Source organism: Ahaetulla prasina, chromosome 11, assembly GCF_028640845.1.
Source record: "Ahaetulla prasina isolate Xishuangbanna chromosome 11, ASM2864084v1, whole genome shotgun sequence".
In the NCBI taxonomy this organism is placed as follows: domain Eukaryota; kingdom Metazoa; phylum Chordata; class Lepidosauria; order Squamata; family Colubridae; genus Ahaetulla; species Ahaetulla prasina.
In genome coordinates this window covers 17,707,833-17,723,241 of record NC_080549.1, presented here as the reverse complement: position 1 = coordinate 17,723,241, position 15,409 = coordinate 17,707,833, and the positions used below count along the sequence as shown (strand labels likewise).

Below are 15,409 nucleotides of genomic sequence, written 5' to 3'. Positions count from 1 at the left end.
CCGCGCGAGGCTCTTCCTCCCAGCCAATAGAATTCGTTTTCCTCGATGGCGTCACCGGGAAAGGAGGTGTCTGCCCCCTGTCGGGACGAAGGGGCAACTGCAGGGCTTGGACGCTTCTCAGCCGGTTATAACCTAGGTAAGGTCTCCAACCTTGGCGACTTTAAGCCTGGGAGTTGAAGAAGAATTCTTTAACTTTAACTTTAAGTTTAAGAATTCTGGGAGTTGAAGTCCGCCAGGCTTAAAGTCGCCAAGGTTGGAGACCCCTGACCTAGAGATGGGCGAGAGTTCCCATCATCCCCTGCCAAGAAGGATCAAGATGGGATATGTAGTATTTCTCTGCCTACAGGGAAGGAGCCTTGGACGAGGAAGGCAGAAAACTGGTCCTTCCAGATTTAGGGGAATTCACTGATTAAATGGCCATTTGATTATTCAGAGAAGGGGATTTTTAATGCTCGGTCTTACAGAAGAGGCTTGCACGACATCGGACTTCAGCGCGATCCCCCACCTGCCGGCCCCCCCCCCGTGGGGATTTTGGGAGTTTTGAAATCTGCATCTCTAACCCATTTGGAGGAAAGCAAGTGAAAGAAAACCAGCCCACCTCATCACTGTCCCCAGATTGATCTGCAGAACAGATCATATATACCGGTGTCTCCCAAACCTCGGCAACTTTAAGCTGGGTGGACTTCAACCCCCAGGGTTGGCCAGAATTATGGACGTTGAAGCCCACCTATCTTTAAATTGTCGAGACTGAGAAGCGCTGTTACAAACCCTGCATCGGAAGAGACCGTTCTGCGTGACTTTAGCTCGACTGGACACAATTAGGTTTCCCTTATTTTTTATTTATGGAGATTACTTCCAAGTAGCTCATGCACAATGAATTATCTTTTTTTCCAAAGAAGTAAAAGCAACTGGTTTAAAAGGCATATGAATTTTTCTTGGATACCATGCCTTATTTTATTTTTATTTTTTGGGGGGGGGTACGACACGTTTGGTTGCCCCGATTTTTCTGTAAATAAACAAATCGATATAGCAACCAGAGTGCTGTCAATCGAGCAACCCGTCCCAATGAATGAATGAACGGAGCTCGACTCCGCCCCTTTTCTTCAGCCCCGCCCCGGGGCGGTCGTGTTTGGAATGACCTGAATGGCTAAGCCGCCTCCAGCTTATTTGCATGCCTCTCGGTGATAGGTTGGTTAGGCTGGCCTATTAGCGCGCAGATTTAAATTTGAACTATTCAGAAAGTTAAGTGTAGTTCTGTGCGCGTTTGGCCGAAATCATGGCGGAGCTTGCAGATTTGAACCCGGAGCAAATAGAAGAGTACCGCAGGTATTTCCGGAGGGGTGCAGATATGGGGAAGGGGCGCCTCCTGATTTGCCCCTGGCAAGCCGTTTCTTTGTGGAGGGGCTTAGCAGGAGTGGGTGGGAGAGGGGATTCCGCATCCCTATATTCATCTTCCTTTTTTTCCCCTGCTACAGAGGTTTTTCTTCAAAAGGCAATTAGACTTATTATTTTTTTTCCTTTGAAAAGGAAAAGCACCTTTGGGACAGCCCGTGACCTAGATGATTGAGAAGCTCCATAAATACTTTTTTTTAAAAAGTTTGTTATTTTGAACATATTAAAACAAAAGACAAAACATACAACATTTATATCCATATCGCTGTTTCTTATCAGCAATTCAAAGCGGTCCTTTCTTACTATTTATACGTATTTTAATTCTATCCTATTCTACTTTTATTTATTATTCTTTTATTTCATCTACATTTAACCTTGTTTGATTTTCTTATGCTTTCTATTTTCCAACCATTCATACCATCTCTACCAGACCTTATAATCTGTATCCTCTTTCTCTTTGATTTCTTTTGTGAGTTTATCCATCTCTGTGCTGAGAATCTCCATAAATACTAAGGGGGTCCTTTATCAATGGGAGCTGGCTAAAGGTTAGACAAAGCCAGGGGCCAGCAGAAGAATTATTTGGGGGGGGGTGGGGAAGAAGGAGAATGTCGTTCCTGTCTCCGCTCCTGGCTTTTAAGTAAGAACGATCCTTGACTCCAGTTGGTGAGAAAAGTATAGTTTACTAAAGGTTAAGCAGAATGCAGTAAAGCAAAGCCAAAACTGGAGTTTGCATGTCAAAATTCCGAGTAAAGCTTTTCCTCGCTTTAGTTTAGGGTTTCCCCATTGTTGCCCCCCCCCTCCCTTTGTCCAATAGGTTTTGAATAAGTTGTTTTTGAAACAGGAGCTGCATTCTTCCTACCCTGCACTCGCACTCTCAGCTTTCGTTTTCCCCAATAGGCACTCCCCCTCCTATTTTCTCCGGAACAACTGTGTGAGGTAGGTTGGGCTGAAGTGGGATTGGTCATCCATTCGGTTTTTATGTCTAAGGCAGAATTCTGGGAGTTAAAGTCCACAAGTCTTAAAGTTGCCAAGGTTAGAGACCCCTATTTTAAGGCATTCTCCTGGTTTCTAGGCCAGTACCTTAACCACTGACTTTGGTGTGTTTGGTGACAGATATTCCAATTCCTGGCTGACTTCTTCAGCCCATAAATGACCTTGTTCAATTTATACACCGTGCTAGGCTTTTGTCTTTCACACCCTGGTGCTTGAACCATGTAAATTTCTTCCTCTAACTCAGCTTTGAGGAATGCAATGGTTATGTCAAAATGCCAATTTTTTTTTTAATTTGAATTTATATCCCGCCCTTCTCGGAAGACTCAGGGCGGCTTACATTGTGTTAAGCAATAGTCTCGTCCATTTGTATATTATATACAAAGTCAACTTTATTGCCCCCAACAATCTGGGTCCTCATTTTACCTACCTTATAAAGGATGGAAGGCTGAGTCAACCTTGGGCCTGGTGGGACTTGAACTTGCAGTAATTGCAAGCAGCTATGTTAATAACAGACTGCATTAGTCTGTTGAGCCACCAGAGGCCCTGTGCCGCTGCCAACGCTAGTGCCAGCCTGGTGCTTTCACTCTTTACAGTTGGCGCAAATACCTGATCACGGGGCACATTTTTCTTATGTGAAAAACCTTGTGCCACTAACCTTGCTTTATACTGGACCTCATTATTGGGTAGTACTTTCCTTTTGTATATCCATTTGCATTCTACAGCTTTGCTACCCTGTAGCAAAAGCCATAGATGTGAACACGTTATGTTCACCCATGGATTTCATTTCCTTTTCCATGGCTTATTTCCACTTTACTTGTTCAATTCTAGTTAATGCTTGTGGCGTTTCTCGCAGCCAGCGGGCTCGCCACGAAAGGGTCCAGGCAGTCCCCGCGCTGGACGGAGTGAGAACAAAGACACGGAGTCCAATTCTCCTCGGGGTGAACGAGCCCCGAGCTAGCTCGAGACAACCCTTTTATTAAGATTAGGGGTTAGGGGTGGGTTACAGAAGGTAAGCAGGGGAGGTTACATATTAGCATATATTCAACATGTGAACCCGTGACTACAAGCACATCCACAAGCCTATCATTTTGGGAGGAGTTTTACCATGAAGTGGTTCTTTGTTCTCTGCTTATTGCCTACGTGGTACAGCTGCATAGCAATCTACACTGACAACAAGGATATCACTCCCACACGTGTCTAAGGCGTTCTACAGTTACACTATTCATGCTACACATAGCAAACATAAATACATCTTGACACATCCTGGCTCTACATACTAATAAATCTCATATAATTGTGTGTAGGAGCATTTTTCTTTGAAGCTCTGTGAAGCGGGCCTTATCAGAGAAGGAATGTTCTGTGGCTATCTCAAGGGTGTTGATACATTTACCGGCCAACATTGCAACCTTGACATCAAACAGATTTCTGCTTACATGATAGAAATTTGCCAGACTTACCTATGCTGATATTTTTGCACATAAGCAATTTCTCAAAACTTGCTCATGCTTATATTTGCACATAAGTAATTTTATAAACAATTTAATAAAGGGGTTCATATGGCATAATATTCCAACAAATGCTAATATTTCCTTATAGTTTCTTGGCTCATCCCATACATTACACACTTTTACTTTACTAGCAGAATACCTGTCAGGTGGAATCCCCCTTGTTCCATCGCTCTGACCTGCGTGGCATTGGCTGCTCCTGTGTTTCAACCCTCTCTTGCTTCAAATCTTTTTCAGCTTCTCCTCCCTGAAGGCTGACACTAAGTGAGTTACCACCACTAAGTGGATCACCATCACTAAGTGGATCATTCCATAAATTGGCATCACTTCTTTCCCAATTTTGCTCTGCAAAGCTAGCAGACCTGGAAATCACTATTCTTTTGCTCCCATCACTCAAGTGATAGCTTTTAGAACCTGGCTCATAACCCATAAACCTGAGCTTTCTAGCCTTCGGTTGCCCCTATTTTCTGATTGCTTTTGGAATATGGACCCACACATTACTTCCAAAAACCCTTAAATGTGCCAGAGATGGTTTTCTCCCATATAGCACTGCATATGGAGTATCATTAATGGATGAACTCCACAGCCTATTGATTAAATAATTAGCAATCAGCATGGCTTCACCCCAATATGACCTGCTCAGTCTTCCAGCAGTGAGTCCTTCATGGTTTGTAAGACTCCATTCCGCCTCTCGGCTGCTGTATATGGATTTGTACATCTGTGTTTTATTCCTAACTGTCCCAACCATTGTTGAAAATTTGTTACATGAATTCTGAACCTCTTGTCAGTCTGCAGCTTACACACCTGTTATTTATATCTTCTTTCTACAAAGCTTACCCATTGCTTAAATTTCTGTAGCACCTCCATTTTACTCTTTAGTAAATAGCAGAACCCAAACCTACTGTAGTCATCTACAATGACCAGCACATACTTTGCTCCTCCCAAACTGGCTTGCATTGGTCCAATCAAATCTGCATGTATCAGCTCTAGAGCTCTTGTTGTCTGCCATGTGTTACATGTGCTTACTTGGAATGCTTTGGACTTTGATGATTTGCATACTACACAGTCCAAGTATGCCTTACATCCCTTTAAATTTAATCCTTCTCCCAACTGGTCCATCTTTTGCAAAACTTGAAAGCTAGCATAGCCAAGCTTTTCTATGCAAGAGGAGAACACATGAATCGTGTTGTGGTACATTTGCAAATGTTTGTGCTTCTTTTCTCCCTACAACGTATAAAGATTATCCTTTTTTATGCCCTGTGCAGATACATTCCCATTTTTCTTTATGAGACACCTCCCATTTGCGAATGTGATCTCAAATCCTTGCTTGTCTAAACTAGAGACACTCAGCAAATTATGCTCCATTTCAGGCACACATAGTATATCATTAAACCTCATTTCCAGATATGGAATTTGCACACTGCCTCTTCCAGTGACTTTAGCCTTCTAGCCATTTGCCAAGGCTACTGCTTCTCCAGCAGCTGGATCCATTCTGAAAAACAATTTAGAATTGTTAATAATTGTTTGACCTGCCCCACTGTCTATCAACCATTTGTCTCTGTTATTACAATAGCTAACTTTGGCAACAGCAATCTGTCCATCTTGCAATTGTCTTCCTTGCAAACAGCTCTTTCTTTGCAAACAATCCTTCTTTAAATGTGTTGTTTCACCACAAATGAAGCACCGCTTCATTTGCTGGGCTGTAATCTGATATCTTCTGCTGCAACATTTCTCTTTGCAGATATCCAGTCTGGAATTTTCCACTCTTCTTTCTCTCTGCTCCTTGGTCCCCCACCTCAGGAATTCCTCCTCATGCTTTTTCTATAATGGTGTTTATTCTCCTCAGCAATTAAATAAGCCGTTAAGGCCTCCAAACGCAATTCCTGCTCTGGTTTGCATTCAAATACTGCAGAAGCAATGTCCCAAGTTTCATCAAGACTGTTTAACACCAACGGCACTTTCTGAGCTTCAGGAAACTGCAATCCACGCAGTTCCAACTCCACAAATAAAGTTTGCATTTGTACAAAATGCTGTTCCACAGATTCTCCTGGTTGCAAACGGGCTCTGTATAATCGTCTTGATATTGCAAACAATATTGCATGCTGACACACTCGCATGCACACTTCTTAACTTCAGTCAGACCCCCTTTGCAGTCTTTAAAACAGCCGCATTGATAAATTGTTCATCTTCTAAATTTAAGATGATATAAGCCATTGCTTTATCATTCTGCCTCTGCTCTACAGCTAAAAATGCCTGGGGTGCATTAATAACCATATCCCAGAGCTCCTTTGCCTTCAGGAAACATTCCATCTTTGCAGCCCAAATAATATAGTTCTTCTGTCCCAAATGAGGCAGAGAGCTCTCTTTAAATTCAACAGCAGCCATCCTGTAAGCTCTTTCTACCTTGTTCTCTTATTTAACGCAGGCAGTCTCTCAGCTTAATTGCAGTTTAGTCTTTCTGTGTGCTCTGGGCCCATAACTTATCAGAGTTTGTTGCAGAAATTAAATCCAGGAAATACACACAGGTAAACTGATTCAACAGGATTGATTTAAATAAGAAACTTCTTTATATATAAGAAAATATATATATATATATATATATATATATATATATATATATAAATTGGAAGTGTCTTGGCGACGTTTCGACGAAGTCTCATTCGTCATCTTCAGGCTTCAACGTGCTTTTGCTCCCAGAAGCACGTTGAAGCCTGAAGATGACGAATGAGATAAACGTCGCCAAGACATCTCAATTTGCACGGAGAAAACCCGAACAACCAAAGACCTATATATATAAACACGTGAAAACCTCAGAAAACAAATATATATATATATATATATATATATATATATATATATATATATATATATAGGTCTTTGGTTGTTCGGGTTTTCTCCCGTGTAAAATTGGAAGTGTCTTGGCGACGTTTCGACGAAGTCTCATTCGTCATCTTCAGGCTTCAGCTTCGTGCTTCTGGGAGCAATGTGTGATTGCACATTGGAAGAATGTGCAATCACACATTGTGTAATTGCACATTCACACAAAAGGAAAAAACAGCTGCAATCACACATTGCTCCCAGAAGCACGAAGCTGAAGCCTGAAGATGACGAATGAGACTTCGTCGAAACGTCGCCAAGACACTTCCAATTTTATGCGGGAGAAAACCCGAATAACCAAAGATAGATAGATAGATAGATAGATATAATACCAAAAGCAGAGAAGAGTTTCATTTCAGCTCAGATCAGCAGACAGGTTCACACTGGTTTCAGTTTCAATTCTCAGCACAGCACAGAGCTGAGCCATGCCCAGCCTCCAAAGTGTTTCAGCTCCTATTGGCTGACTTAGTTGCTATGTCTATTCATTGGCTGACATTTTACCACGTCTCTGCCAGTTCATGAGTAATCTTGACACAAAGTCCTGTTCGTTAATAATCTCGGGGAAGAACCTTGACTGCATCTATAGCTTTAAAAAAAAAAAAGTTGGAAGTTAGCCTTGTTGAAAGCTTTTGCTGAAGGCAGAGAATAATTTTGCCAAGCTGTCTTCTTGAGGCTGTGGAACACTTTTGCAACCAGCCCACTTCTGATAGTAGAACTGCTATGTCCAGGAGGAGGAAGGAGAAAGAGGATAAAAGAGGGCAATCCTTATGATTTATATTGATATATTGATCATCAATTGTGTTGTAAATGTTGTACCTTGATGAACGTATCTTTTCTTTTATGTACACTGAGAGCATATGCACCAAGACAAATTCCTTGTGTGTCCAATCACACTTGGCCAATAAAGAATTCTATTCTATTCTATTCTATTCTATTCTATTCTATTCTATTCTATTCTATTCTATTCTATTCTATATATAATATGAAAGGAGAATGTGTGGACTTCTCAGGTTTGCAGGCTCGCATGGCTTTAGGGAATAGAATAGAATTTTTTTTTTTATTGGCCAACTGTGATTGGACACACAAGGAATTTGTCTTGGTGCATGTGCTCTCAGTGTACATAAAAGAAATACAGGTAATACAGATAATACAGGTAGCCCTCGATTTATGACCACAAATGAGCCCAACATTTCTGTTGCTAAACGAGACCGTTGTTAAGTGAATTTTGCTCCATTTTACGACCTTTCCTGCCGCATTTGTCAAGTGAATCACTGCAGTTGTTAAGTCAGTAACCCGGTGGTTAAGTGAATCTGGCTTCCCCAAATTAACTTTGCTGGTCAGAAGGTTGCAAACGAGGATAACGTGACCCTGGGACACTGCAAGTGTCATAAATATGAGTTATCAGTTGCCAACTGGCCGAATTTTGACCACAGGGATACTGCAACAGTCTTGTAGAAAACGGTCATAAGTCATTTTTTTCAGTGCCGTTGTAAATTTAAATGGTCACTAAATGAACTGTTTTAAGTCGAGAACTACCTGTAGAGATAACCGCTACTACCACCCACCTCTGAACCCAAGGCACTTACGTTGCCCAAGTAGAAAGCACTAAAAACTCTTTTGTGTTCTTTATTTTTCTGCCCTTGAGTGGGGTTTCTTTTGTGTGTGTTTCTGACTACAGAACTGTCTCTTGATTTTACAGATCGGTGTCCCAAGCCAAGCAGGAGGCCCGAAGTGGGAACCTGGAAGCGTCTCTCAAATTGTTCCAACAGGCCCTTGAAATCCATTTCAGTGAAAAGCTGACCGTGAACATCAAAAAGTTGGAGGAAGCCCTGGCGTCTTTGGCTGTGGAGGAGGATGGCGACGACAGCTTTGTGGATGTGTGTCAGAGCGGATTCATGCTGTATGGAGAAATGCACGATAAGCTTTTTGACTATCAAAGAGAAGGGGTTGCTTTTTTGTACAAGTTATATCGAGACAGAAGGAAGGGCGGCATCCTGGCAGATGACATGGGACTCGGGAAGACCATTCAGGTCATCGCGTTCCTCTCTGGGATGTTTGACGCAGAACTCATCCGTTCCGTGTTGCTGATTCTCCCAGCCACCCTTCTTAACAACTGGGTGAAAGAGTTTGCCAAGTGGACGCCAGGCCTGCGAGTGAAAGTTTTTCATGGGACCAACAAAACTGAACGTAACAGGTCTCTGGAGCGGATCCAGAGGAGGAAAGGGATCTTGCTCACAACCTACCAGATGCTCCTCAACAGCTGGCCGCAGCTTTCTAGCTTTCGTGGGGAAGAGTTTCTTTGGGACTATATCATTCTGGATGAAGCCCATAAAATCAAAACTCCATCTGCTAAAACGACAAAATCTTTGTATGCCATTCCTTCCAAAAACCGCATCCTTCTCACAGGGACTCCGGTCCAAAACAATCTCAAAGAACTTTGGGCTCTTTTTGATTTTGCTTGTCAAGGCTCGCTTTTGGGTACCAGCAAAACCTTTCGGATGGAATATGAGAACCCCATCACAAGAGCCAGGGCAAAAGATGCTACTCCTGGAGAGAAAGCTCTGGGACTTAAAATCTCAGAAAACCTGATGTCCATCATTAAGCCATATTTTCTGAGACGGACTAAAGATGAGCTCCAGAAGAAGAAAAAGGTTGAGCTTCCAAACCATCTTTCTGAAAACCAAAGAAAAGATGTTGTTCCCACCATGCCTTCTCTTCCTCGAAAGAATGAGTTCATTGTATGGGCGTTCTTATCACCCATACAAGAGGAAATATATAGAAATTTTATATCCTTGGATCATATCAAGGAGCTGTTGTTGTCTACCAGGTCCCCACTAGCTGAATTGACTGTCCTGAAGAAGCTCTGTGATCACCCAAGACTCTTGTCAAATCGAGCATGTAGTGAATCTGGCTTCCCCAAATTAACTTTGCTGGTCAGAAGGTTGCAAACGAGGATAACGTGACCCTGGGACACTGCAAGTGTCATAAATATGAGTTATCAGTTGCCAACTGGCCGAATTTTGACCACAGGGATACTGCAACAGTCTTGTAGAAAACGGTCATAAGTCATTTTTTTCAGTGCCGTTGTAAATTTAAATGGTCACTAAATGAACTGTTTTAAGTCGAGAACTACCTGTAGAGATAACCGCTACTACCACCCACCTCTGAACCCAAGGCACTTACGTTGCCCAAGTAGAAAGCACTAAAAACTCTTTTGTGTTCTTTATTTTTCTGCCCTTGAGTGGGGTTTCTTTTGTGTGTGTTTCTGACTACAGAACTGTCTCTTGATTTTACAGATCGGTGTCCCAAGCCAAGCAGGAGGCCCGAAATGGGAACCTGGAAGCGTCTCTCAAATTGTTCCAACAGGCCCTTGAAATCCATTTCAGTGAAAAGCTGACCGTGAACATTAAAAAGTTGGAGGAAGCCCTGGCGTCTTTGGCTGTGGAAGAGGATGGCGACGACAGCTTTGTGGATGTGTGTCAGAGCGGATTCATGCTGTATGGAGAAATGCACGATAAGCTTTTTGACTATCAGAGAGAAGGGGTTGCTTTTTTGTACAAGTTATATCGAGACAGAAGGAAGGGCGGCATCCTGGCAGATGACATGGGACTCGGGAAGACCATTCAGGTCATCGCGTTCCTCTCTGGGATGTTTGACGCAGAACTCATCCGTTCTGTGTTGCTGATTCTCCCAGCCACCCTTCTTAACAACTGGGTGAAAGAGTTTGCCAAGTGGACGCCAGGCCTGCGAGTGAAAGTTTTTCATGGGACCAACAAAACTGAACGTAACAGGTCTCTGGAGCGGATCCAGAGGAGGAAAGGGATCTTGCTCACAACATACCAGATGCTCCTCAACAGCTGGCCGCAGCTTTCTAGCTTTCGTGGGGAAGAGTTTGTTTGGGACTATATCATTCTGGATGAAGCCCATAAAATCAAAACTCCATCTGCTAAAACGACAAAATCTTTGTATGCCATTCCTTCCAAAAACCGCATCCTTCTCACAGGGACTCCGGTCCAAAACAATCTCAAAGAACTTTGGGCTCTTTTTGATTTTGCTTGTCAAGGCTCGCTTTTGGGTACCAGCAAAACCTTTCGGATGGAATATGAGAACCCCATCACAAGAGCCAGGGCAAAAGATGCTACTCCTGGAGAGAAAGCTCTGGGACTTAAAATCTCAGAAAACCTGATGTCCATCATTAAGCCATATTTTCTGAGACGGACTAAAGATGAGCTCCAGAAGAAGAAAAAGGTTGAGCTTCCAAACCATCTTTCTGAAAACCAAAGAAAAGATGTTGTTCCCACCATGCCTTCTCTTCCTCGAAAGAATGAGTTCATTGTATGGGCGTTCTTATCACCCATACAAGAGGAAATATATAGAAATTTTATATCCTTGGATCATATCAAGGAGCTGTTGTTGTCTACCAGGTCCCCACTAGCTGAATTGACTGTCCTGAAGAAGCTCTGTGATCACCCAAGACTCTTGTCAAATCGAGCATGTAGTCAACTAGGGCTGGAAGCATCCAATTATAGTGAACAAGAAGTTGGTGAAAATGAACCTAGTGAGCTCCCAGACATGAAGAGGAGTATTGGGCATGTTTCTGATGAGATGCTGATTCAGGAATCTGGAAAGCTGAGCTTTCTTGTGGCACTGCTGGAAAGACTGCGAGATGAGGGACATAGAACTCTGGTGTTCTCCCTATCGCGAAAAATGTTGGACATTATAGAGCGCGTCTTAACTCACAGGGGCTTTAAGCTCATGCGCATTGATGGGACAGTGACCCACTTGGTAGAACGAGAGAAGAGAATTGGCATGTTTCAAAACAATGGAGACTACTCTGTCTTTTTGCTTACTACTCAAGTTGGTGGGGTTGGTTTAACCTTAACAGCCGCTAGCCGGGTGGTGATTTTTGATCCTAGTTGGAATCCAGCTACAGATGCCCAAGCTGTGGACCGAGCTTACAGGATTGGCCAAAAAGAGAATGTCATAATCTACCGGCTGATTACCTGTGGGACAGTAGAAGAGAAGATCTATAGAAGACAAGTCTTCAAGGATTCCTTAATACGTCAAAGCACAGGCGATAAGAAAAATCCCTATCGCTATTTCACTATGCAAGAGCTAAAGGAGTTGTTCATATTGGAAGACACGCGAAGTTCAGCCACACAGCTACAATTGCAGTCCTTACATGCCACCCAAAGAAAAACAGACACTGAGTTGGATGAACACATTGCATACCTCCACATGTTGGAGATATTTGGCATTTCTGACCATGATTTGATGTACACACGTGAGACAGCACATGATGACAAAGCCGAAAATGAAGAAGCTCACAGGTACATTGAACACAGAGTCCAAAAAGCCCAAGAGTTGGTACAACTAGAATCTCAGTTGAATGACCAGCACATGAGAAATATCCGAAACACGACTGAAGGAGCATGGCTGAGAGATATAGATTCATCCACCCAGCCAAAAACAAAACCATCCAAGTCTTCACCAGGTGATACTCTTGGCCCATCCATGTCCAAAAGGACAAACCCAACAGACATGGAATCAACCACGAAGAAATCACCAAATCCCTCTCCAAGTCCTGTGGTTACCCCACCTGTACTTATTAGTCCTGTCCTCAGTAATGAAGTTATTGATCTTGTAAACGATGATGACAATGACGTTGTTAGTGATATGGTCAATTTGAGCTCTAGAATGACCAGTCTGGTTGTTGAAGATGTAGACGATGAGCAAATGCTTCAGATTATTTCTAATACGGAAGATGCTTTGCCTTCTGAGGAGAAAGAAGACCAATTTTCCAGCTTCCAAGAGTATGAACTAAAGCCTGGGACTGGTCTTGTGTCCCCTTTTCAGACTCATTCAATATCGAACAAGGAGGACTACAGTTCTGAATCTAGCGCAGTCTCTGAACTGCCTGCCCAGGATACGGATGATGTGCAAATGGTTTTCCATACAATCAATATGGATGTTCTCCATTCCAAAAACAAAGAATATCAACCAACCAGACTGCAAGCAGATGAACGAAATGGGAGCCTAAATACTTCATTATCTATCAAAGGCAGTGTCAAGTCTGAATCCAAAATGATCTCTTGTGATCCATCTCCAGAAGCAAGAAGCGAGCTTAAAGATGTCCAGATGAAACTGCTGCAGGACTCAGTTGTGTATCCTTCTGATGATGACATGCACCAAACTGAGGCTGACATGTCACTTGATGTTCTTCATGGAGATACGTGTGAAATTAAGGAACTAGATGCTATGGCACCACAGGAGACCATGGTTAGCAAAATGACAGAAAACATCGAGCTGCAGAAATCTGATGCCAGAGAAACTGCACAATTCAAGTTTCTAGATATTTCCTCTCACTATCAGCGCAGGAGAAATATCACAAACACGACTGAAGGAGCATGGCTGAGAGATATAGATTCATCCACCCAGCCAAAAACAAAACCATCCAAGTCTTCACCAGGTGACACTCTTGGGCCATCCATGTCCGAAAGGACAAACCCAACAGACATGGAACCAACCACGAAGAAATCACCAAATCCCTCTCCAAGTCCTGTGGTTACCCCATCTGTATTTATTAGTCCTGTCCTCAGTAATGAAGTTATTGATCTTGTAAACGATGATGACAATGACATTGTTAATGGTGTGGTCAATTTGAGCTCTAGAATGACCAGTCTGGTGGTTAAAGACGTGGATGAAGAGCAAATGCTTCAGATTATTTCTAATATGGAAGATTCTTTGCCTTCTGAGGAGAAAGAAGACCAATTTCCCAGCTTCCAAGTGTGTGAACTAAAGCCTGGGACAGGTCTTGTGTCCCCTTTTCAGACTCATTCAATATCGAACAAGGAGGACTACAGTTCTGAATCTAGCACAGTCTCTGAACTGCCTGCCAAGGATACGGATGATGTGCAAATGGTTTTCCATACAATCAGTATGGATGTTCTCCATTCCAAAAACAAAGAATATCAACCAACCAGACTGCAAGCAGATGAACGAAATGAGAGTCTAAATGTTATATCTTCTCTTTCCCAGGCTATTTCATTATCTATCAAAGGCAGTGTCAACTCTGAATCCAAAATGATTTCTTGTGATCCATCTCCAGAAGCAAGAAGCGAGCTTAAAGGTGTCCAGATGAAACTGCTGCAGGACTCAATTGCGTATCCTTCTGATGATGACATGCACCAAACTGAGGCTGACATGTCTCTTGATGTTCTTCATGGAGATGCCAGTGAAATTAAGGAACTAGATGCTGTGGCACCAGAGGAGACCATGGTTAGCAAAATGACAGAAAACATCATGCCGCAGAACTCTGGCACAAGAGGAACTGCGCAGTTCAAGTCTCTTGATATTTCCTCTCGCTATCAGGTCAATTTCAACCTTGCCTTGGAGGATTCTGAGAATGGACCACAAACCATCGCAGTAGAACACATATCATTAGAGGAGACAGAAAATGAAGGATTCCAGCTGAGGTTGGATAGCTACGGTAGCTCTGCAACTGAATCAGTTGGGAGAGAAGGTGGGAGTCACAGAGGCCTCCATACTAGCAATGGTGCAGAGGACTCTGTGGTCATGGACGATTCCAAAAGTCCATGTCATAGTAGAGACAGTTTTGGGCTGGGAAAAAAGAAGCGTCCCGCAATTATTGTTTCGGATGAAGAAGAGGAAAATGATGAATTAATAGATGAATTGGATGAGGACAAGCCAGGCGGAATCTGTATGTCTACACCAAAGACCAACAGGCCAATGGCTGAGATTTGTTTTTCTCCAAGGATCAAACTGAGTGGAAGAAGATCAACAGCTTCTCGTCGATCCCTCTTCGATGTGGTTTTGGAAGAAGTGGAGGGTGCAGCCAAAGAAGCAGGAACTGCCAGCAATGCATCTAATGATAGGTCTGTTCAGCATGAGTTTGAAGAAGAGCCAACCCAAAATTACATCGAGCCAATGTCAGAGGAGGCGGAAGAGGAGCCGTCGGGAGAAACATTGGATTCTGAGAGAGAATCTAGCCATTTTCAGGATACAGACTCTTCAAGAGGAGAATCTTTTCTCTGAAGTCACAATATAAGGGGAAATCTAATCCTTTTGAAAAAAGAAAGCCCTTAGGTCAGGGGTCTCCAACTTTGGCAACTTTAAGACTTGTGGACCAACTCTCAGAGTTCCTCAGCCAGCTTTGCTGGCTGAGGAAATCTGAGAGTTGAAGTCCACAAGTCTTAAAGTTGCCAAGGTTGGAGACCCTGCCTTAGGTTACTGTGCTTGAGTTGAAGGTTTGCTCTGAAGACTTGTTTCTACAGTTGGATCTTGTTTTCGAGAGCCAGTTGCTGAAAATTAAATATACAATATATTTAGATTCTTAGTTCTTTATTATGCTTTGCTGCCTTTTGTTTCAAAGTGAGTTCAATTTTTATCAATCACTTCCTCATGGATAAGGCCAACGTGCTGGATTTTGGAGACTCGGTTCTCCTTGAGGTAGCTAATCTTTGATTGGGCTGTATCACTTGAGACTTTTATTCCAATCGTGAGGCATGGGTCTATTCAATCAATCAATCAATCCCAATGATGGAGGACTGACATACCAGAGAAGGCTTGAATAACATCTAGCAATGACAGTGACTCATATGATTCGGTAGTAATGACTTTTA

At 42.8% G+C, this 15,409-nt stretch overlaps 1 protein-coding gene across 1 annotated transcript; it reads left to right on the top strand.

The window, feature by feature from the left end:
- Positions 1 to 1,232: 1,232 nt before the first annotated feature.
- LOC131205133 (DNA excision repair protein ERCC-6-like) lies at positions 1,233 to 15,094 on the top strand. Its single transcript, XM_058197072.1, has 2 exons — positions 1,233 to 1,326; positions 10,064 to 15,094. The coding sequence occupies exons 1-2, from the start codon at positions 1,277 to 1,279 to the stop codon at positions 14,820 to 14,822; spliced, it is 4,809 nt and encodes a 1,602-aa protein (XP_058053055.1). The 5' UTR covers positions 1,233 to 1,276; the 3' UTR covers positions 14,823 to 15,094.
- The last annotated feature ends 315 nt before the right edge of the window (positions 15,095 to 15,409 follow it).